At 41.5% G+C, this 23,375-nt stretch overlaps 1 protein-coding gene across 38 annotated transcripts in view; it reads left to right on the top strand.

Moving 5' to 3' along the window:
- The window catches only part of ANK2 (ankyrin 2), a 393,899-nt gene that overhangs the window by 292,809 nt on the left and 77,715 nt on the right, over positions 1 to 23,375 (top strand). For all 38 annotated transcript variants that reach the window (XM_076337350.1, XM_076337351.1, XM_076337386.1 and 35 more), the window contains 6 exons: positions 1,369 to 1,566; positions 3,034 to 3,132; positions 3,240 to 3,338; positions 5,979 to 6,077; positions 8,188 to 8,286; positions 13,800 to 13,872. In XM_076337350.1, the coding sequence (XP_076193465.1) occupies positions 1,369 to 1,566; positions 3,034 to 3,132; positions 3,240 to 3,338; positions 5,979 to 6,077; positions 8,188 to 8,286; positions 13,800 to 13,872 (667 nt within the window). The remainder of the gene's footprint in view (positions 1 to 1,368; positions 1,567 to 3,033; positions 3,133 to 3,239; positions 3,339 to 5,978; positions 6,078 to 8,187; positions 8,287 to 13,799; positions 13,873 to 23,375) is intronic.

Genomic DNA, 23,375 nt, shown 5'->3' with positions numbered 1-23,375 from the left:
CTTGCGAGAGGGCGGCCCGGCCTCCGCCTTTCCCGGCCGCCGCGCCGGGCCCGCCCGAGAGGCGCGGGGAGAGCGGCGGGCAGCGTTCCCGGGGCAACTGGGGGGGGGGGGGGCTGCGGCGCGGGGAACGTCACGGCTCGGTGTCGAGAAATAACGTGATCCCCGGGGTGTGGGGCGGTCGGACGCTGGAACCTGGGCCGCCTGGAGGGGGGTCGTGGATGGCGGTCACCATGCGGCTAGGCGAGTCGCTGAGCCGTGCGAGATCCGCGTGGCGGGAAGTTGGCCCTGGCTGGATGATCCCCGGCCTAAATTAGCGTACGGCTCTCTCAGGCCGTCGTTGGAAAAGAAGAAACGTGTGTGTGTCTGTATATATGTACGTGTCTCAGCCCATTTTTTTACGGTTGCGAGCCTTAGTCACAGCTGGAAGTCACTTTAGTATTGTGTAATGTGAGAAACGACGTGTATATTCTGACCACGCGTACGGAGAATTCACTCCGGGGTTAGGAACGGTGTCGTGATACCATTGTGTTAGGCAAAGGCCACTGAAAGGGGAAAATACCGAGCGGATTGGTGCTGATGTCAGAACGTTCTGCCCCCTGTGAGGCTGCTGTTGTACCTGCTGCCAAAACGCGCGGCCCGTCTGTTAAGCGATTGTATCAGGGCTGTCGTTTCCATTGCGGTGCACGGAGAGCCGCAAAAGCCACAGTTGCAGTAGGATAGTTTGGTAAAGCTGCCTTTTAAAAAGAAACGCCTCCAGAGGGACTGTCTGCTGTAACCCAGAATTTTCCCCCACAGTGCGTTGTAAAGCAATTAAAGGTGGGAAGTTGTCTTATTGCCAGAAAGTACCATCAACGCTGTTCTGCTTTGCTTAAATGGTTAATTTCATCAGAAAAAACATTCCTCCCTATTGCTGTTTCCAGCCGGTGCCGTGACTGACACATGTATCAAAATTCCATATGCAAACACACCTCTACTCACACGCTCCGAAAAAGCATAATGCAACTAAGAGCGTGCGCCCATCGCTCGTCACGGAGAATGTCACTCATCAGTCAAAAGTGAATATTTACAACATAAGTTATTCGAAACGTAGGTGTCAAACTCAGGATAATTTGAAGGTATCAGCTGAACAGTTCTGCCCACCCTAGCGAGGGCTGGCTTTGTTCTGGTTTAGGTGGCGAAAGTAACAGACGGACAAAGCAACACAACAGCAGGGCCATGTGGGACATGTCTGGCCTTGAAAAATTAATGAACTCTTGTCTCTAGTAATAAGGGGTAACAAAATAATACTGTTCTATGGTGTCTGACTTCTTAGGCTTACATGGCTGTTGTGTTAACTTTATTCTCATTTTGTTTTCTGACTGGTATTAGAATGGATACACCCCTCTGCATATTGCTGCCAAGAAAAATCAGATGCAGATAGCTACCACTCTATTGAACTATGGGGCTGAGACCAACATTTTGACCAAGCAGGGAGTCACCCCACTTCATCTGGCCTCCCGAGAAGGTCACACTGACATGGTGACCTTGCTTTTGGAGAAAGGATCCAATATCCACGTGGCAACAAAGGTAACTCACAACCGGTGGCGAAATACTGTGGGTGGGAGTATCCAGTAAGATGCAGAGTGCAGTGTAGAAATGATGTCTCATTGTCAGGAATTCTCAGCTTCACTTCCTTATGTACATATTTGTGAGTCTGCAGAAGTGACAACAGGTGGGTGAAGAGTAAAAGTGAGAAGAAGATATCTAGGACTGGCAGATGGATTGACCAGTTAACTTATATCATGTAGTTAATAGCTGTACTGGGTAACGCACGGGAGGAGCTGCAGCTGTTTGCTGTGACCGGAAGAAAATGATGTAACACCTCGCTCTGGTAGAGAGGTTACAGGAGGAAAGGCAAATGAAGAGAAAATTGTTTCTGAGCATTCAGGAGGGCAGGACTGCAGTATTTTTGTTGTGCTGCAACACTCTCAGGTGTTTTGCATATGCTCCTGAAGTTTTACATTAGATGCAAAGGAAGAGGAACGTAAAATTCTGGAGTTTGTGGGTCCGTGGGTAGATTTAACAACATGTATCAGATACCTGAGAGCTACAGTCTAAAATAGTTCAGTGCTCTTGCCAGCAAAGGCGCTTCTCCTCGTATATTTACCCTTCAGCCTTCTTTCCAAGTGGAAGAAATTGGCAGTGTCTGGCCAATAACAAACCAACATTATTAGCGGAGTAGTGAATGAGAAGAATCCTATGGAGGACCTTTCCAATTTTTCTGATATTTTTTTTTATGATGGTACATGACAGCTTTTTCACAGAAAACTTCTTCAAAAAACCCCCCTCATTACTGTAGATCTTCATAGGTCACCAGATTTATCCAGGCATATGTGTAAGTCTTTCTTACTTAAGGTCAGAAGCCTGCAGCTTTTGTTCATACAAGTCAAAATAGAAGGCCCAAGTCTCTCATTGTCTGGCATTAATGTATTATGCTACCTAACCAATGAGAAACAAGGTGTTTTTCATTTCTCTTACAAAATTTGTTCCCTGCCTTGTTCACAGGCAACTACTATGTGCATGATCACAGTGAGCGTTTAGTTAAAGGCTGCATCCATTTCCTTGGCATCTTTGAATGGGATCTATTTCTGGAGTTATTTTCTTCATTCTGACTCGTGCCTGCAGTTGTCAAGGTTCCCTTTCTTGTCTGAGGAGTGGGAAGCACAGTGAATGTGCTTCCCTCATTTATTAATGGGCTCCTCAGCTTCCCAAGTGACATTATTGTATATAATCCGAGCGTGATCATTGATGCCTGAAAGTTTTACTCTGTGGTTATGGTGATGTAATTGCTTTGGAGCTGTTTGTCAGCCGGAACAGGAGAAACATCAACTCTACTTTGTTTAAAAAAACCACCCATGCTTGGAAGCTATAGTTAGGATCTCTTCATGTTTTAAAGATGAGAAAGTGGGAAAGTCTAGATTTCTTTCCTCGTGTAAAGTAGGTTTTAGTCTTATTTTTATCTTTATTTATTTATTTTTTATATTCCACCTCCAGACTGGACTGACATCCTTACACCTTGCAGCTCAAGAGGATAAAGTGAATGTAGCTGAAATACTCACAAAACACGGTGCAAACCAAGATGCTCAGACAAAGGTAAATCATGGAGTGGCTACTGTCTCCAGTGTGCCAAAGGATGCTACCGTTGTAAAAGGAATGTTCCACTGAGCTTGCAGTTTTACTTCTTTGTTCTCTTATTGTAGCTTGGTTATACACCTTTAATTGTGGCGTGTCACTATGGAAACATCAAAATGGTGAATTTTCTTCTCAAGCAGGGAGCAAATGTCAATGCTAAAACTAAGGTAAAGAATTTTTCTTTGCTTGCTTTTGCTCTTTATTATGAATCTGGTAACCAGGCACTGCGAATACATACCATAGGTGCCTTTTCACTAGGAAACTAATTATTGCATGGTAGGTGTCAACATATTTGTGGCTGTAGTGGAATGCCTTCTCTCTGCTACATCTCATTGTGTAGTGTTCACAAAAGTCAGGTAACTCCTTGGGTGTATGAAAGAAGGAGGTAGAGAATTTCATTGGTTTCTTTCTTTTTCTTTTTACTTGCAAACTAGCAAATGCGAGCTTGTTTCTGATCTCATTTACACATGGTTTACACCAGTGTAATACCGGTGTGCTGCCAAACTAGTAAGTAACAATTCAGACGCTTCGAGGGTGATGCCATGTTCACTCCAATCTGCTGGGAGAAGAGTGGGAAGAATTACTGCTGAGCAAAGCGTGGGTGGTATGGCTGTGGGAGAGGAAGCAGCTGTGGTGGGGGAATGCAGTTTACTGAAGACAGGTTTGGGGGTTTTTTTTAGGGGAATCCGGGTACACTGTTGCTTACCAGTTATACTGAAACGGACCTGACTGCCTATAGCCAAAGTCTGAACAAAATCCACTGACTTCAGTGGTTTCTTCTAGTATAAACGGGTGGGCACAACAGCTGAATGTGATGCATTATGTAGCAAGAATTGTGTATTTCCCGAGTACACACAGAGAGGTTCTGGTGACAGCAACAGTGTGTTGCATCCCAGATATCATCACATCACCCTTATCAGAAAGAGAAGGCTAACTCAGGAGCTGCAGGGCTTCAGCTTAGTTAAAAGCTGGCTTCAGGCAATAGCTAGCTACTAGCTTTAGATCGGGTGTCGTGGGATCAACATGAAGAAGTCCATTGATATTTCTAGTGACATAGTGTTTGTAAGATCTAGTCAAAATCACAGGCTTGTGGTCTGCTGGTCCCTCTGGCCCACTCCTCTGTCCCCAGCTGCTACCTATGGGATGGATTCGTTTCTCAAAGTCGCAATATTTCGTCACAGTGGTCACAGCTCAATGTGGTAAGAAACAGCAAAGTAAATAAATAAAAGATGCTGGCCCCTCCCTCGTGAGATCACCCAAAATCAATGGGCAAAAAACAGGGATTCCAAAAGAACAGGCAACATTACTAGAAAAACAGCTGATAAGAATTAATAAAGCAGACACTAGCAGGATCCAAATGTTAGCTGCCAAGACGTTCAGCTGAGGTATTTGGAGGCTAACTAAAGGGACAGACGTACTTGCGTCTTTAGTCTCACTCTATACCTAAGGGGCCACTGGGCCAGATTCTGACGCCATTTTCCCAGGTATTTCACTTACTTAGAATACTTTCATTAAAGTCAGCAAGTTTGTATGAGAGTATGAGGCAGTGGTTCTCCAAAACCTCAGACCTAGGGACCAATAAAAATACTGGCAATCTGCCAACTGGTACTGTGGACTCAGTTTAAAGAGCAAATGCATCCTGGCTGGATTCAGGATAGGCACGCTAAAGGATAAGTAACCTCCGTTGCAGCTTGGTCTTTAACTAAAGAAAGTCCACATGGTGCTTTGTGCCGTCTCCAGTGAAAAATAATATGGCTGATATCTGTTTTTGAAGGACTGCACGAATTTACTTTGCACTACAACCTACAGTAAAATCCTCCTTTGATTTCTTAGTAGTCCATGCACACGTACTGTAAATGTAAGAACTGTAACAGTTCTGAACTATCACTATTTAATTAGTAGTACAAAGCATTACTTGCATCTATTTGTTTGCAAAAGAGATAACTCTCAGAGTGTGTCTTTCAGAGCCTGCCCCCAGGCTTTGCATAAGTGTACAGTGAGATCAACTTGGTGTTTTCTTCCAGTTTATTCTCTGCTTGCTTTCAAAGCCAATTGCAAATAATTTTGTAAATGAATTGCCTGACTGGACTTACACAATACCATCTCAGATCAACTAGCTAAAGTATGCTTTGGTTATGTTTCCGTATTGTGTAACATTAGAATGAATCACTGGAGCAGATAAGTATATGGAGTTAAGCGTGTTTATTAATACAGACATTGTGTACATGTTTTTAAGTGTAATTACAGCTTGGTCAAGCCTTTTGAAGGCAAAGTAAAGCTAAAATTGATTGACATTTGTAATGGGTATATGTTGTTAGCCTTTTTAAAAGCAAATAGTCTCAAATCACTGCTGTTAAAATTATATATTTTTTTAAGTGGCTCAAATATTTTAAAGGCAAGTCTTGGGGCTTCTCTAGAAAACTAAGACGTGAGAGGAAGAAAAATGTTCTCTGCCTCAGCTGTGATTCTGTGTCCTTAGCATGCCACTTTAACTTTACTGTTCCTCATTGCTCCTCCCTCTGATTTAGGAAATGAGGAATTATCTGTCTTTCCAGAGATTGCTTATATTGTGAGATGAAAAGTGATTTGTGAATAAAAATATTATCTTCCTTTATCTTTTCATTAATCTGGGGAAGGAGTATTTTTATTACTGAAGATCTATTATCTTTGGGTCGATTGATGACACAATTTCTTTTTGAAATGTCTCAAAAAGAGCAGAAGGAAGCAAAGCCAAGCGTCTAATCTAATTACTGGTGGTTGTTGTTCTTTGTTTGTTTGTTTGTTATCGTAACCACCGTGGACAACAGAATGGGTACACCCCTCTTCACCAAGCTGCTCAACAAGGCCACACTCACATCATTAACGTTCTTCTCCAACATGGGGCCAAGCCCAACGCCACCACCACTGTAAGTCTGTGAAGTGCCACTGGGAACTTGTTTCCCTGGACAGTTCTTTTCTTTCCTTTCTTAGGGCTTGAGAGCAAGCCTTTGTTTTGGTGAGAGTATTCCTCGTACAGCTGGTTGTCAGATGTGTGAATGTAACTTCCTCTTCTTTTCCTTTTCCTCTTAAGGTAGTTCGGATCAGATCTAACTCATTGTGCACTAAGCTAAACGTGAGGTGGGGAAACTGATTTCTGAGCTGCAGAGTCAGGCTGGCCACAGCTGGCTGTGCAGTGCTTGTTCAGCTGCCCTCTGCCTCAACGCTTCCGCCTGTGAATTGATATCTCGATAAGGATTTTTCCATAAAAATGAAAGGGAAATCAGAACCTGGGCTTTTTTGAAGATTTAGACCCAAATTTCTGTCCCTCTATCCACTGGATCTGTTTCAGGTTCTTACTGAGTTCACTGATGTTAATGCCTCCTCAAAGACTCCATAACCCCTGGCACAGCTCCTTCTCCGCAGTCAGCCAGGAATGCAACCGTCCTATTTCATGTTGATGTTGTTATTAGTCGCTTCTAATTGGGTAATCTTTAAAATGCAGCCAGAATGTCCAAAACTCGTGTCATTCCCCAGAGTGGATCAGGTTTCCGTGTACATATATCGTGCATACTTAAATCAGCACTGGCGCCCTGTTTGGTCCTGGAACGATCACATTGAATAACCTCCTGTGAAGTTATCCAAAATACCAGTTTATGCACCAGATCATCAAGCAAGAGACCATTGTGGTCAGCTTCTGGGGCTGTAGGTTCTTTTGGGCATGTTCAGCTGAAGGTCTCTTTTGCTTTCAGTCCTCGTGTTGGGGCTGTTATGCCCAAATCTAACCCAAATCCAAGCAGGGTCTGAAGGATGTATCTTTACTGCACAGTTTGCTTGCATTCTCAGGTACTACATCTGTTCTTGTCCACACATAGCAACCTCTGGCTTGAGATAAGAGAGAATTTCAACCTGGGACATCTGGCACAGGGATATGGGAGTGGGATATGAGCAGTTAATGTGCAAGTGACAGTAACAGTCAAATTATTTGTGCTGTGAAGATGCTCATCTATTCATTTTGCGCTGCTAATCCACAAACACTGTGTTGCTTCAGGGTTGCTGAGCCAGACTAATACAGAAGAACTTAAATTATAGGTAACTAAAGCCAATACTGAAGTAGAAGGAAGCCCTCAGGCTGATATCCTGCGCCCAGTGCAGTGGTGTCACAAGAGAAGTCATTTCAGCGCAGAGCGCGGTACAGTGGCCGCAGCAGGCCAGCATGTTGTCCTTTGGTTCAGTGCAAAATAACATAAAACAATCCTGTGTAGAGCTCTTTACAAAGACAACCTCCCCAAGTTGAGTGACACGGGGACCGTGGACTGCCAATGTTCCAGGTGATGAAATGGAGATAAATAGGCCTGAACACTTACTAAATTATCATTTTAATGTCCATTTGATGAATGGTACATCTATATATCATGGGCATTTAAACTGCAAATAAATTTATTTAAATGGAAATTAATTCCCTACCCCCAAACCTTACATAGGTTGGTTTTGTGTTTGTTAAATCATTAGCTTTTGCGTACTTCTATTGGGCGTACATTTTTGTTGTAAGGAGGAATAGAAGTGTGTGTGGACAACACAGCTGTGATCTTGTATTCCCCAAAGAGCAAATTGTACCTGGTAAAGATTTAACAGTTTCAACTGGAAGGGAAACTGTCACATTTTAAAGTACTTTTTTTAGGAGAGTGTTTCTGATGTAGTGCCGTTTATGCAAAATAAAACATGAACTTCTGCAGACAAGATGCATTCTGTATAGTGAAATGTGAGCACTGAAGGGTTAAACCATACAGCACTTTTTTATTTAGAATAGCAGGCAGATGTAAGTGTGTTGTGTTACCATGGTAATCGGGGCTATAGTCTTAAAGAAGTTACAAAGACAGAGTCAGATGTAACGGTAAAAAAACAGTGATTTTCCTAGGCTGTGCCTTGTTTTGGATGGAAATGCTGGCTCATGCAGTGTTGAGAGTGATCTCATTGGTTCACATCACAATCCTCCCTCTCACTGCGCTCGCTCTCTCCCCTTCTCTCTTTTCTCTTCAGAATGGTAACACTGCCTTAGCTATTGCAAGGCGTCTGGGATATATCTCAGTGGTCGATACGCTGAAGGTTGTAACGGAGGAGATTACCACCACCACAACTGTGAGTTGCAGATACATTAAAATGTCTCTCTTCTTTATTCAGAATGTTTTCTTTCTCTTCTTCCCTCAGACTCTCCATGTATCTCCTTCCTTTTTTTTCATTTTCTGGTTTTAGCCCCCCCTTTCTGTTGGATTTTTGCAGAAGTGCTACAATGCTTTCAGTATATCTTTTAAGCATGTGGAAGTGTGTGCAACACAACAGGCTTCCCTGAGCTAGGTAACAAAATCTATGTGCATACAGATGGAAAACAACTATTCAAAAGCAGAGTAAAACTTTTTTCTAGGTACGGGTCTGAACTGCAAACCCAAACTTTCCAGAAGTTTGTGCATTGCTGTTTAGATCCTGTCCTGTTTCTTTTTTCACCTCTCCTTTTCAGTCTGTCCTTACGTTTCCACACTTTTGACACCTACTGAGGCTCAACCATTGCAGGACACCACAGCAAGCTGCTTAGCGTTTGGACTGTAGCAGCCATGGACTGGTGCCAAGCTTAATGATGCTCGCTAGATGGCTCTGAATCACATCAATCATCTTTTTACTCAAGTCACTTTCGGTTCAAATAGATCCTGTTTTTCCAAAATACGAAGGAATCTTTCCTTATGTGCTCAGTCCTCTCAGTCCTCCACACTCTTGGTAGTCTGTATGTTGACTTCAGGCTTTGTGAATAGTATGCGCTGAACATCAGCAAGGTGGTACTGTTGCTTTAAGCCCAGAAAAACTGATATATTCTGACACTCTGGGAGGGGAAGGTTTTCTCTTCTTGGACTTTTACCTCCCACCCACAAATGTTTTAGCAGGTAGGAAGGGAGAACATTAGAAATAGTGCATCATTTAAGAAATTAATGTTAATTTACATTTCCATTACTGCATTTTATCTTGAAACACTGTTGTAAGGTCATGCTTTTTTTTTTTTTTAATGCAAGAAAGATTAGCAGTCTAGAAAACCTGTCAGATCTAGGTGCCATTTAGGAGCTCAGAGCCATAAAAATCCACAGATCACCTAAAAGATTCCACTACTCAATCAGGGAGAGGGTTAGAGGAGGGGAAGAAACCCAAAGTTTCTTGTAAAGAAATGGGAAAATAATTTTGATTTTGTCGCATGCTGACAGCAAGTCCCACTGATATTAACCGAGGAAGATGGCATAAACGTAACATGGCATAAGGTTATGAATAGAGTGAGCCATAATTTATTAATGACCTGCAAAGATCAGACTGAGTCAGGTTTGGACAAGGAATTCCAGCGTAATTCCAGAAGTCTCTTAATAAAGACTGTATGTTTTTGTTGTTATTTATTTCGTGTTCATGTTTAATCATGTAGCACATCGCACATGTATGTGCATAAACACATATGTATCTATTCAGAGATGTAGAAAAATAAAACCCGGGTAAAATATTTTGAGAAACTTTAGCTCTTTTCAAAGGTATATTTTTTTAGCCTCAAATGACACCTTTGCTGTTCTCTGTGCTGTGTCCTGGCACACTTTTTCCATTTATGCCTGATGTAAGTTGTAACTTCCTTGCTGTCGTACATTGTGTTGCACTGTGGAGCTTTGTACCTTGTCATATGTAAGTATGAGATGCTTTGTAATAATAGGGATTACACTATGAAAAGACACCTGGGAGTTATTTACTTTGGATAAATGTTTCTTTAAACTTTGAGGGTAATGGATTTTTCTACCGGATACCAGATGCTTGGGGTTTAGGACTGAATCAAATACTGAACCTTACTTGCATAGCTGACCTCTGATGCTTGCATATAAGAGAAATCTGAAATCTTGAACTGTGTCTGTGTACAAAGCACTGCTTTTAAAAGTCAGATGGGAACCCTTGATAAACTCGGCAGATTTTTCAGCTATGAGTTTGTCTGAATCTTGTACCTTCGGGATATATAGAATATAAACCTCTGGTGGTGGCGTTCATGGTGAGGAATGTTGCTTAAATATAATTTAGAACAAGTCCTAAAAAGCGGGGATAAATAACAGGCTCTCACAGGCGGCACTCCCTGCAATAAAGTTCTCCAGATGGTGAGGTTGGTGTTGCCAAACCAGAACACAGCACTTAGCACTGAAAAAAAGGTGCTGTCACCATAGCTACTTCATTCTCTAAGGTTGTAGCTGAGTGATGCATGGAGGATGTTAGACAGGCCGATGCTTTATTGATATTCAAGTCACTGGCATTTGAGATGAGGAGATCATCTCCGGTGCCAAAGCCTTTGGTCTAACTGTGAACAAATTTTCCTCTTACTTGCATTAGCGTTATTATTGGTGGAGCCACATGAATATAAAGCAATAGAGAGAATAAAGTGCACTTATTTTTACTCACAGATTAGAGATGAATAGGAAGTAAATCAGAATAAGCTAGACTTTCAAAGGTTTGCTATGCAATTAAGCTTTGGGATATTTATACAAACAGGCATAATCTTCCTGCGGCCAAATGAATATATGAGGAGCTTTGAGGTTGTTTACAGTATACTGCTGTTGAGTAAGTAATAGCTGAATATACATAAAGGTTTATATACCTGAATTATATATCTGAATTATCCTATGCCACCAGATGAAAATCTGGCCTTACAATGCAAGTCTTAAATCCAGAAGCCTAAAGTACATAATTGAATTCTCAGTGGCACTAAACAGTAGGGAGTTTGAGAAATACACACTGAGCAATCTTCAAAATGGGCCGTTCACGGGGATAGATAGGGATTTTAAATTTTAAGAGTATTTGACATTTCTAATGTGCCTATCAATTAAAAAAATTCTAGTATTATATTAAAAGTTCATTTAAAAACATTAGTCACAACTTCTGTTGGGAATTGATGTAGAATTAATGATTCTTGCCGAGTTCAGTGTTCCAGAGATAGCATTACAGATTTTTTGTTCTTCTGAAACGTGTGCATGCGCGCGCGCGCACACACACTCTCTCTTGATTCTGTTTTCCAAACTTTGTTTCAAATATTAAATTAGGTAATAATTTTCTCTGACTGAAGGGAAAATCAGGAAGTAAATAAAGTATCATTACTTCTCTGTAAATAAATAATAAGTAATAATGAGTCTGAGAGCCTCAGTCAGCGACCAGATTGTTGTTATTATATAGGGGCCTGTAAAAACCTAGTTTATGAATAAATTGATATCGTGATAAATAAACCTTAGTTACTAGGGTCTGCAGATCTAAGTTAATAGAAAGACAGTACACAACGTACCTCTATACCTGTAGCTTGTGGACTAGGGTAGCATCCTTTCACTTCTGTGTTCTTCTAATCAAATGGATTTTGTACGTCAGCTAAGGTTGGGAACCAAGTTTTCTTAAATAAATTTTGGTCATACAGCAGACATACAAAAACTAGCATTTGTGACTCCTGGGCAGACCCCTTCTTTCCCCTTTCTTCAGAATTTGGTCCCCTCCTCCTGCCTTTGTATTTTTTTTTTTCCCTGGCTTTTCAGTTGTTTTACGTGGGGAACATACGAACTGGCAATAGAGAACTTGCAGTACGCTTTGCGTAGATACAATTGCAATGGCAATTACAATTACAATGCCAGTAAATTGGTACTTACATACAGTGCTTTCCACTTCACTTGGAAAATATACAGCCCCCTTCACCTGGGTTTATTTCTTTAGCCCAGTGTCAGTGGTTTTTTTTTTTTTACTTTACAATGTGTTGTTGAAGAGATGAGGTCAACCTCACCTGAACGATAGCATCCTCCCCATCTGTTGTTGCTGGCTTTGTCACCCTGCTGCTGCCTGACATTCCTATCTGAGGAAAGCCGTGGGAATGCAGGGGGGAAAAGTCAGACGTATTGGTGGAGGCATTTGGTGAATATAAACTAATTTTCAGCACAGAACGTGCGTTATGAAAAACACTGCAACAGAAATAATTAGTTGTCTTGAATCATGGGTAAGAGTGAATTTAGGAGGCCTAATTGGGATTGCCATTTGAAGCAAAGGGCGTTGTTCTTTCCCTGTACCTCAGGAGGGTGAATTGAAAACTGCTGTCACAGTTAAATATATTTCAAAAATGTAAAGCAGACTTTTAAAAGAAATTTCCAAAGTAATTACGCTGTTGGCAACTTTTTTATTTATAAAAGTGCAGTATCTTATAATAATCAAGAATGCTATCTTTGTCGGTTTGTTAGACAAGTATAAAACAGAATCAGGAAATACCGAGTAAGTTTTGTGCAACAAAACCTGCTATTGACTTCGCTGCTTGATATCAATGGGCATTTTCCCAAAAGCATATTGCATAAGGGACTCGGGATTTGGCTGACATTAATTACCCCTCAGATTGTATGCTCTTTCACTACTTCTGCATGTAATGTTAATTTATGCTTGATAGATACCATCCACAACAGGGAGTGAAGTACTTCCTCAGCGGGAGTTTCACAAGACACACGGCCTCCTGACATTCCTCTCCGTGCCAAAGGGGCACATCTGCTCCTACATACCTTAAAGGGCGATGTGTTGACTCCCCTCCACAGCTCCCCAGTTCAGCTGGCTGGCTGCAGATCTGGGTGGAGCCAGGGAAATACTTATTTTTCTGTTGTGACTAATGCTGTTCTGATCACTGCGCTTTTTTAAGTCCGTGGCATTTTGTCTCCTGTGTCGTAACACACTGAAGAGTTCCCTGAAGGCAACTTTTTCACACCTTGCACTTCCTACAGCTTCTCTCGTTATGTTCTTCATCTCCTTCTGCAGTGTGTATTTTGATGCTAAAAGGATGTCCCCATTCTTGATTCAGCACCCCTGAACATCTTCTGTTTCCTCCTGGAAGTCATTTATGAAGACAAAATCATATGAAAAAGAAGTCTTCCAGTGTTCTCCTACTCTGTGCTCTCACGCTTAAACAGTGTCCTCCCAGCGGTCCTCGGTCCATACTTGCCTTGTATCGCAGTATTTTAAGCTTTTAGGTGCACAAAGTATATCAGAATCTTCAAACAACTTCTTTTTCCCCTGATGTGTACGTGATTTGGGGGAATATACATGATTTATGAAAAGGATATCATTAATATGCGGTGTAGTCACTTTTCTGGGGGGAAGAAATGTTTCAAGTGATCTGTGTAAATCCTTCACATCTTTTTTTAGTTTAAAAATTTCACATCATTCATAACTTCGTTTCCAAATGCTTTACGATTTAATAATTTCCATATGCCACATACAACTTTCTGAAGCTCTTCTGTAGACATTACCTAATTCATTTTAAAATCATCTTGGAAACATTGAGCTGAATTGTTCTACATGCACCATTTATAAATAGATTTGCTGAGAGCTTTCTTTTCTTTTATTCTTCTGACCAGCTCATTATCTTTATTTTTTTTGTACTTTTCTGCCAGAATAAATGTCACCTTATACAGCACTGAGAATAGGAGCTTCTGGAGTAAAGATGAAAAATAAGGTTAGGGGAAGGAGAAACACGTTATAAAATGCCTCAGCAGATCCCACTGCTGTTGCTGTTGAAAATATCCTGCTGTAAACTTTGCTGCTTCTTTTGGTGTTTAATTTGAGGATTGATGATTCTGTCTTTGCAGACTGTAACAGAGAAGCACAAGCTAAATGTACCTGAGACAATGACTGAGGTCCTGGATGTTTCAGACGAAGAAGGTGAGCAACTTTGCTAAGTTCCTATTCCGTATCACTTACGTAGCCTGTAAAACAGGCTCAAGATAGCTGCTTAAGTACTTTATCATCTTCATTTTGCAGTGCTTGAAATGAAGTTCTATGTAACGGCCTTTTTTTAATGGTGTAGTCATTATGGCATTTGAATAAAGATGCCACAAGCTGACCCAAAGCAAAATGCTGGACCCCTACATCTTTTTCAGAAAAAGCTTATCTGAACCAAATCAACAAATGAGAACATTTCCTGACTTCAGATTTTAAAATTTAAATGTAGAGCTGTCCCAAAGCTGGGTTTGACCCTCCCATAAAGAGGAAATTGAGCAGTAAATTTTTTGGATCAATGCCACCTATTTCAGATACATATATCGAGGAGTTCTGCCTAATTGGAAACATTTGTGTAAGAAGATGCGTAAGGTGGAAGGTGAGGAGACCGTTCGCTTGAGGGAGCTTTTGGCACACACGAATCGCAGATACACACAGCATGACATAAAGTAACAACATGCTAATAAGTTCGGCACTTTGGTTTCAGTCTCTACTGTATGTACAGACAGGAGGCATATGTTGTACCGCTTAGCGAAGTCCCAAGAAAATTTCTGTGAACTTCTGGAGGGATTGATAAAGTACTGCGATTTTACACGGCACCGAATTAAGGAAATAGCTTAAGAACATCCCTTTCTAAAAGTTCACAAAAGACTTCTTAGAAATTTTAATCACAATGGCATCTGATAAATATACACAAGAATTTGCAAGAATTGTCTAAGTTCTTTTTTACTCTTGGCAGTGTTAATTAATATTACATGTCTTACATACGCCATTTTATGGTTGTTGCTATTATTTCATGCAAATAATTTGTAGAGTTAGTAATTTCAAAAAGTGCTAGGGATTTAGGCACACAGGTTACAGGGTTGGGTTTTTTTCTTTTGCAAAGAACACAAATGCACTTGTGGTTCTAAATGGTACTGGAAGTTAATGGCATTCATATTCCTAAACTGCTTGTATTACTTTCTGAAATGGGATTTATGCTGGTAAATGAGTTACGCTCTTGAGAAAATACGATGTTTAGGCTCCAGATACTACTTTTTTTTTGATGCTTGCAAAGCTGCAAGTGAAAGCAAACAAGTGTGTTTCAAAAGAAATTATTTTCTGCTGCATCATGATCAGTGGAATTATTTCTCTCAGGCATGTTTTTGCTACATTTTCTCTGTTTGAAAAGCATTCAACTACTTGTGTAATTATCGTGAGAAATGGCCTTTAAATTGCATATAGCCTTATGTTCGCTTTGTTGAATTTTCTCCCAGTCTTTTGAACTACCATCTAACCATCTTTAAATCCACAAAGCCTAGTATGTCTTTCTGCCTCTACAGGATTAATACAGAGTATTCCTTTTTCTCAAACCAATTTGTATGTTGTACAGCCTTTAAACACTCTGATGATGAACGCTTCAGTGATGGTGAAGCATTTAGTGGCACAGGTGCTGTTAGCAGAAGTTCGTGGAGTAAGACTTATAAACTTTCTCTTTTTGTTTAACTCGGATTGTTTGTTTTATTTTTTGTGTTGAAGCAACATGAATTTGCTTAATCTGGGTGCCTAACACTGCTCCTTTTCATTACTTTTGAAGTGTGACTGGGCATGTGTTTCCTGAAAGGTGGGAGGAAGAAGGGAAGCCAGAAAGTCCGAGATTTATTATTACCTGTATCTTGAATATGTTGGCAGAACTTACTGTGGCCATCCAGCATGACTAATGCTCTCCAGTGCTTTGAATTAACATTCTCTGCTTTCTGTTACCATCTGACACCTACTGTTTGTCAGTACCCAGCAGATACGACATAGGTACTCCGGCACATTGCTGCTCAAGGCTCAGTACTGAGCACTCACTCATACTGATAGTGCCTCTGTGATCCTGCTGCGGGTTGCTAAGCAGGTTGGTCACAGTTAAAGCACTTGTCCTTGTAAAATCTGTTTCTACAGGCAAAACATTCAGGATTTTGTGAAGATTCCTAACGTGGATGGTACTTGTCACAGGAACTTAAAATAGCTGGGGGCAGGAAGACTGCCAAACTTTTTTAATCAAGAGGATGAACCTTTTAGTGATGGTGTAGTCTTTATAAGAGGCTAGCAATAAGGTTTCTGTACTGCTGTGTTCTTAGCTGCTTTAAAGTGACACAACATGTTCTGAAATAAATTGACGTGACACGGTAAACCTGCCAGCTGTAATTATATAATTATAAAGTTGAACACGAGAAGACTGCTTGAGCAAATAAGTATTTCAGGTCCCATTGTGGAGCTTGTTCATCACTGGTGATAAGTATTTTGCATTTTGCCTGGGAAGCAGTTATGTTGCATAATTGTATGCTGTTACATTAATAATATAGGATTCATATTCCTAAAACAAATTCAAGTGCAACGTCCAGCCTTAGCAGTATAAAATACAGGACCATATAATATTTAGAGGTGCTATGCTGGACCTTGTTCTCACCAACAAGGAGGGGCTGGTGGGGAATGTGAAGCTCAAGGGCAGCCTGGGCTGCAGTGACCACGAAATGGTGGAGTTCAAGATCCTTAGGGCACCAAGGAGGGCGCACAGCAAGCTCACTACCCTGGACTTCAGGAGAGCAGACTTTGGCCTCTTCAGGGATCTGCTTGGTAGAGTGCCATGGGACAAAGCCCTGGAGGGAAGAGGGGCCCAAGAAAGCTGGGTAATATTCAAGGATCACCTCCTCCAAGCTCAGGAGCGATGCCTCCCAACAAAAAGGAAATCGGGCAAAAACGCCAGGAGGCCTGCATGGATGAACAAGGAGCTCCTGGACAAACTCAAACACAAAAAGGAAGCCTACAGAGGGTGGCAGCAAGGACAGGTAGTCTGGGACGAATACAGAGAAATTGTCGGAGCAGCCAGGGATCAGGTTAGGAAAGCTAAAGCCCTGACAGAATTAAATCTGGCCAGAGACATCAAGGGCAACAAGAAAAGCTTCTATAGGTACGTCGGGGATAAAAGGAAGATGAGGGAAAATGTGGGCCCTCTCTGGAACGAAACCTGGTTTAGAGAGAGAGACAGAGAGAATCCCGGAGACCTGGTTAGAATCCCGGAGACCTGGTTACCCGGGACACGGAGAAGGCAGAGGTACTCAATGACTTTTTTGCCTTGGTCTTCACCGGCAAGTGCTCGAGCCTCACCGCCCAAGCCACAGAAGGCAAAGGCGGGGACTGGGAGAATGAAGAGCTGCCCAGTGTGGGAGAACATCAGGTTCCAGACCATCTAAGGCACCTGAAGGTGCACAAGTCCATGGGACCCAATGAGATCCATCCACGGGTCCTGAAGGAACTGGCGGATGAAGTTGCTAAGCCACTATCCATCGTATTTGAGAAGTCGTGGCAGTGCAGTGAAGTTCCCACTGACTGGAAAAGGGGAAACATAACCCCCATTTTTAAAAAGGGAAAAAAGGAAGACCCGGGGAACTACAGGCCAGTCAGTCTCACCTCTGTGCCTGGGAAGATCATGGAACAGATCCTCCTGGAAGCTATGCTCAGGCACATGGAGGACAGGGAGGCGATTCGAGACAGCCAGCATGGCTTCACCGAGGGCAAGTACTGCCTGACTAACCTAGTGGCCTTCTATGATGGCGCGACTACATCAGTGGACACGGGAAGGGCTACAGATGTCATCTATCTGGACCTCTGTAAGGCCTTTGACATGGTCCCCCACAACATCCTTCTCTCTAAGCTGGAGAGGTACGGATTTGATGGGTGGACTGTCCGGTGGGTGAGGAATTGGTTAGATGGTCGTATCCAGAGGGTAGTGGTCAATGGCTCAATGTCCAGATGGAGATTGGTGACGAGTGGCGTCCCGCAGGGGTCCGTATTGGGACCGGTACTGTTTAATATCTTCATCAATGACACAGACAGTGGGATCAAGTGCACCCTCAGCAAGTTTGCAGGTGACACCAAGCTGAGTGTTGTGGTTGACATGCCAGAGGGACGGGATGCCATCCAGAGGGACCTGGACAAGCTCGAGAAGTGGGCCCGTGTGAACCTCATGAGGTTCAACAAGGCCAAGTGCAAGGTCCTGCACCTGGGTCGGGGCAACCCCCGGTATCAATACAGGCTGGGGGATGAAGGGATTGAGAGCAGCCCTGCCAAGAAGGACTTGGGGGTACTGGTGGATGAAAAGCTGGACATGAGCCAGCAATGGGCGCTCGCAGCCCAGAAGGCCAATCGTATCCTGGGCTGCATCCAAAGCAGCGTGGCCAGCAGGTCGAGGGAGGGGATTCTGCCCCTCTCCTCTGCTCTGGTGAGACCCCACCTGGAGTCCTGCGTCCAGCTCTGGAGCCCTCAGCACAAGAAAGACACGGAGCTGTTGGAGCTGGTCCAGAGGAGGGCCGCGAAAATGATCAGGGGGATGGAACACCTCTCCTGTGAAGAAAGGCTGAGAGAGTTGGGGTTGTTCAGCCTAGAGAAGAGAAGGCTCCAGGGAGACCTTATTGCAGCCTTTCAGTACTTAAAGGGGGCTTATAAAAGAGATGGCAGCAAACTTTTTAGCAGGGCCTGTTGCGACAGGCCAAGGGGGAATGGCTTTAAACTAAAGGGGGGTAGATTCAGACTCGATATAAGGAAGAAATGTTTTACGCTGAGGGTGGTGAAGCACTGGCCCAGGTTGCCCAGAGAGGTGGTGGATGCCCCATCCCTGGAAACATTCCAGGTTGGACGGGGCTCTGAGCAACCTGATCTAGTTGAAGGTGTCCCTGCCCACAGCAGGGGGGTTGGACTAGATGAGCTTTAGAGGTCCCTTCCAACCCAAACCATTCTATGGTTCTATAATCTATCAAATAGCTTGGCTTGGTATGTAAGGTCCTGCTCTGTGTAGCCTGTTTTAAAATATTTGAATGGACTGAGAGTCCCACTAATTCTTCTTTAATTTTCATACAGCATTTTTATGTTTAGCTATTGTATGATTATTCAGAATTCTTTACCTTTTACTGTACCTGAAAAAAAAACCCACTTTCCTTTGAACAGAACCAGGTTATATTTTTTATTTAAAGTTGCGTTTGATTTTTTCTTTTTTTTTTTAATTAGATTACTGGTTTTTAGATTATAAGTATCAGAGTTAAGTACAGAAGCAGGTGTGCATTGTGAGGGAAAGAGAAACACCCACACCAATAACAGACTAGATGAAATCGGATTCATAAGCTTTTGTGCAAGGATCAAGGAAGAAGTGAAAAAAAGGAAACTTCATAGGCTAGCAAAAACATGATTATAGAAAAATCCCACTTTATCTGCTGTAAGCCTGTTACGTGGTCCTACGTGTATCAGATATTCTATGGCATTAATAAGTCTTTCCTGCTTTGTGGCCATCAGGGCCCAAGACGTATCAGCACAGTTTTATTAAGGGGTTTATTCATACACCACGGAAATATGCACATGCACATGTGTGTTACTGCTACTTTCTCTGTTTGTACCATAGTCTACCGTGAAGACTATTTAAGGATAATCATCCATTGTTACTTGCTCGGCACTGTGCTCAGTGCAGATGTAATACAGTCACTGTTCAGAAGGTGATGGCCTTATCTTGCAAAAAAGGTTAGGAAGTGCTTCTCCTTAAGGGTGGCGATTACACTACAGATTCCCACAGGCCTAGCTGTTAAGTGAGGTGGCTTCTGAAACGCATATCCATGCCAGCAGAAATGCTTGGTGTGGATAGACTTGTGCTAAAAAAACTGTGCATTTTTATCATCGTATCTGGCTCAGCTGTTCGTATTGCTACAAAGTTTAGTTCCTTTAAAGCTGTTGCCACAAAAGAAGCAGTTTGCACCTGAGGGTTCCTTACAGCAGTAAAGGGCAATTACTGCAAAGCATCTTGTGAAATGTATTTTGGTGACATCTACAGAATTGGTGAAGTTAAGCACAAGTAGATATTTCTGTTAGGGCTGAGTCAGTGTAGACACACAGGAAAATCTAGAAAAGGCAGGAACCTTTTTTTTTTTAATTCTCCCGTATGTTAATACTGTATTGAGGAGCATGTTGCTGCCCCTCTGTACTCATTCCATGCGTTATTTTTGTGGCAAAAGAGCTGTACAAACTGCCGATGGTTTATCTTTGTGACTCCCATCTGAGATAGTACAGTAAGTGTAGTGCTGTGTATAGAGGATACAAGACCAACCAGTAAAACAGGTTGTCGAAGAGCTGTCATTTGCGTCTGTCTGGACCTCCTCATCTCCTGCTCTGTTTTCAGTCCAGTGTATTTTCAAAAGCTCTGGTTCCACTGTCTCTTTGAGACTAAGTTCTGGCTGCTGCAAGAAGTTGTCATAGCTCTAACCGCCCTTTCCCACATCCTCCATTATGTCAGCACAAACGTTTCACCATGTGGTGAACCAACCCAGAGAACTGATCTGTCTGAAAATTAATCTCTTTGTTTGTTCTGACAAGTTATTTTTCGGCCAGACTATTTTGCAGGCAGGAAGGAATAGAAAGGCTGAAATAGAAGGTGAGACAGCATTGTCAGAAGCAGCATGCCCCTGAGATGGCTACCATAAAGGTCAGTTCACACAGCACAGTGATTAATGCTGACATTTCAATTGCAGAGAAGGGATAGACAAATGTTGAGCGAACAGTCATGTGCAAATAGTCAATGGAGTCTCAAAAATCAGTTGGAATCACAATATCCAAAGAACAAAAAGCATCTCTTTCATGAGGGATGCTTGCCTAAAAGCTGCTAAAGAGTCAACCCTACGCCTGGTTGAGACACAAGGTGATGATGTTGGTTGTTTTGTTTTTTAACTTTGTGTTTCTTTAAAAAAAATTACAAATAATGACGTCCACTTAAAAAGAAGGTGATTAGGACACTGAATTTGCTGAAGTGTTTCTAAAAATGGAAACAGTGTCATCACTTGTCCTTAAATAATTTATGAAATAAAATATGCATTAACGCGTACATATGGTAATGACCCAGTGTCAGATTGTGGCATTTTTCCTCTCTCAGTGTTACTCATTTTTCTCCTTTTTCGTTTTAAAGCTTACTCAAAATTGTGATACTACATGATTCAAACATATTCACAGTAAGAGTATCTATGTAAAAGTGGGGTTTGCTGTCCCTTCATGAATGTGCATCAGTGGCAAGGTGGCATATCTGTGAACTACTGCATCGCTTAAGGACATAAAAAAATGTGATCTTAGATTCCAGAAAGTAGTTCACAGCTAATCCATGCCTGATTACATCAGATTTCTAATTAAAAAGAAAAAATCCTTTTTGTGATTGAAAAAAGTTGTTTTCAGTGTAGGCAATTTTTTCCAGTGTAGAGAAACTATCAACAAAGAGAACTTTCAAACTGCTTAGTAAGTCTGGTTCAGACATACACTCACAAAGGACAGAGAAATTACTGCTTTACAGACAGATGCTCCAGGAGGGTTCAGGAATTTATTTCTGGCGCTGTTGATGATTCCTAAATGACACTGTGGAAGTCACTGCAATTACCTCAGTCTTCCAGTTGTAGAATGGGATAGTGATAAGCTGCTTTGCCTGGCGCGTTGGGAGCTTATGAAGAAAATGCCACATCTATCTGTTTACCTACCTTTGTAACTGCTTGCCTGGAACTAACCGGCCACCTAGTTATTGTTATGAAAGTTGTTGTTATTAAACGATAATGTGCTCTGGTACCCAAGAATATTCTCTTGTCAAAGTGTATCACTTCATATTTGTGGTAACGGCAGCTTGCACTTTGATAAGCATACTGAATTTCTTAATAGTATCTGTAACAGCAGTAAACAGTGCTAAAATACAACAGTGAATTTCCTGAGTGCCTCCGCACATGGCCTTAGAGTAGAGTAATACTACGGCATATGTGTGAGAAATGAGCAGCTAAGTCTGGGCAGAATTCATTGCTGTTGTACATGCACATAATTCCACTGAAGTAGTGGCTTAATTAGTTGGAAGACTTAAGGAATAACTTTCCTTATTTAAACCTGGAAGTTAAAGTTGCAGCCGGTAACTGTTCTTGGTTAGACTTAAGTAAGTTGCTGTTGGTGCACGTTAAAACACTGTAAATTCAGAATAACACCACTGCATTAATTCACACTCTAAATTAAGCATCTTACAACCAGTAGTATAAAATGTAGCCAAAGATTGTTGATTTACAGAAGGAAATCGAAAGCTATGTATTGAAAATTTAACTGAAACTTTCTTTAATGAAAAGAAATCTGTGCTCAGAAAGAAAGAGCTGGTGAATAAGAGTTGATTCTTAGAACTTTGCTGATGATAACCTGCACAGAGAATATGCCAATGTCTACCTCCCGTTGCCTAGAAATTTGTATGCTTTAGATGCCCTGTAAGGTTTGTTATGCAAAGAGTTTTTTGCTGGTACGTTTTAACAAGGTCATCCAAGATGAAGGGAGATTCTTCTCTGGAAAGTTGCTTTTGTTTACATGGTATTGTTGAGATTACTTACATTTTCTTTTTTTTTTTTGCCTATGCAAAATGAGATTTTTTTTTTTTTCTTCAAAGTGTCAGATATGCAAATGCAACAGAAAATCTGAAAACTGGTTGCCCTTTTTTTTCATTCATGTGTTGTCAACACAAAAGGTTTTCAATATAATGGTTAGCTGCTCAATTTTTCTCTTGTAACTTTATTGACATTGTTGCTAGGAATGTGAAAAAAAAGGTTTAACAAGTCTTACTTGGATTTTTTCATTAAAATCTTTCACAGAGAATAAAGCTGCTTTTTTTAAAAAATATCTGGTATTGTCATTGGAAAGAAATTAAATTATTTTTGTTGGGGTAGACTTGCTAAAGATTGCTCACTTTGTCAACATTTAGTAATGAAAAATAGGAGATTGTGGTTAGGTTGCAAAAATTGTGGCAGTAGTTTTGAAGAAACTGCTGTTTTTCATTTGCATCAGTGTTGTTGACGAAAAGTAGAACTGACCAGATTAGCAATAATAAATGATGTCAGTGACACGTGTAGGCATGACCCAAACTACAGACATACATTTGTTAGTGCAAAGAAGGAATAATGCATGGGCATGACCAGGAGACACTACTGTATTTACTTATACATGATTTCCTAAGTTGTTATTTTATGAGCAACGTTGAGCAGTGAATTATTTACTTCAGAGATTGAAGTTACAGGGGGGACCTACAATAGCTTGTTCATTGGAGTAAATCATAATCGGAGTGTTAAAAAGGGGAAATGTGTTTTTGACTAGTCCTATACATCTGATCTAGACCTGTCTTTATTCCCACTCAAGACTGGTAAAAACTGGTTGCTTTTACATTTACATTAACCTTAATTAGCTAAAGATTTTACGGCTGCTGACAGTACTTACAGTTATTTTGTAGTCGAAGTGAGCTCTCCCAGTCAGAGGAGCATTACCCATTCGGTGGGCAGCAGACGTCTTGGGCTATTGTTCCCTGGAACAACGTGGCTGTGAAAGATGACTTGTGTGTCGGTACATAACATTTTACAAACATTTTTTAAAATGCTGCATAAAAGAGCAGTACA

The sequence above is a fragment of the Aptenodytes patagonicus genome, chromosome 4 (assembly GCF_965638725.1).
Source record: "Aptenodytes patagonicus chromosome 4, bAptPat1.pri.cur, whole genome shotgun sequence".
NCBI lineage: Eukaryota > Metazoa > Chordata > Aves > Sphenisciformes > Spheniscidae > Aptenodytes > Aptenodytes patagonicus.
Note: the sequence above shows the minus strand (reverse complement) of the source record. Positions and strands in the feature narration are given on the sequence as shown.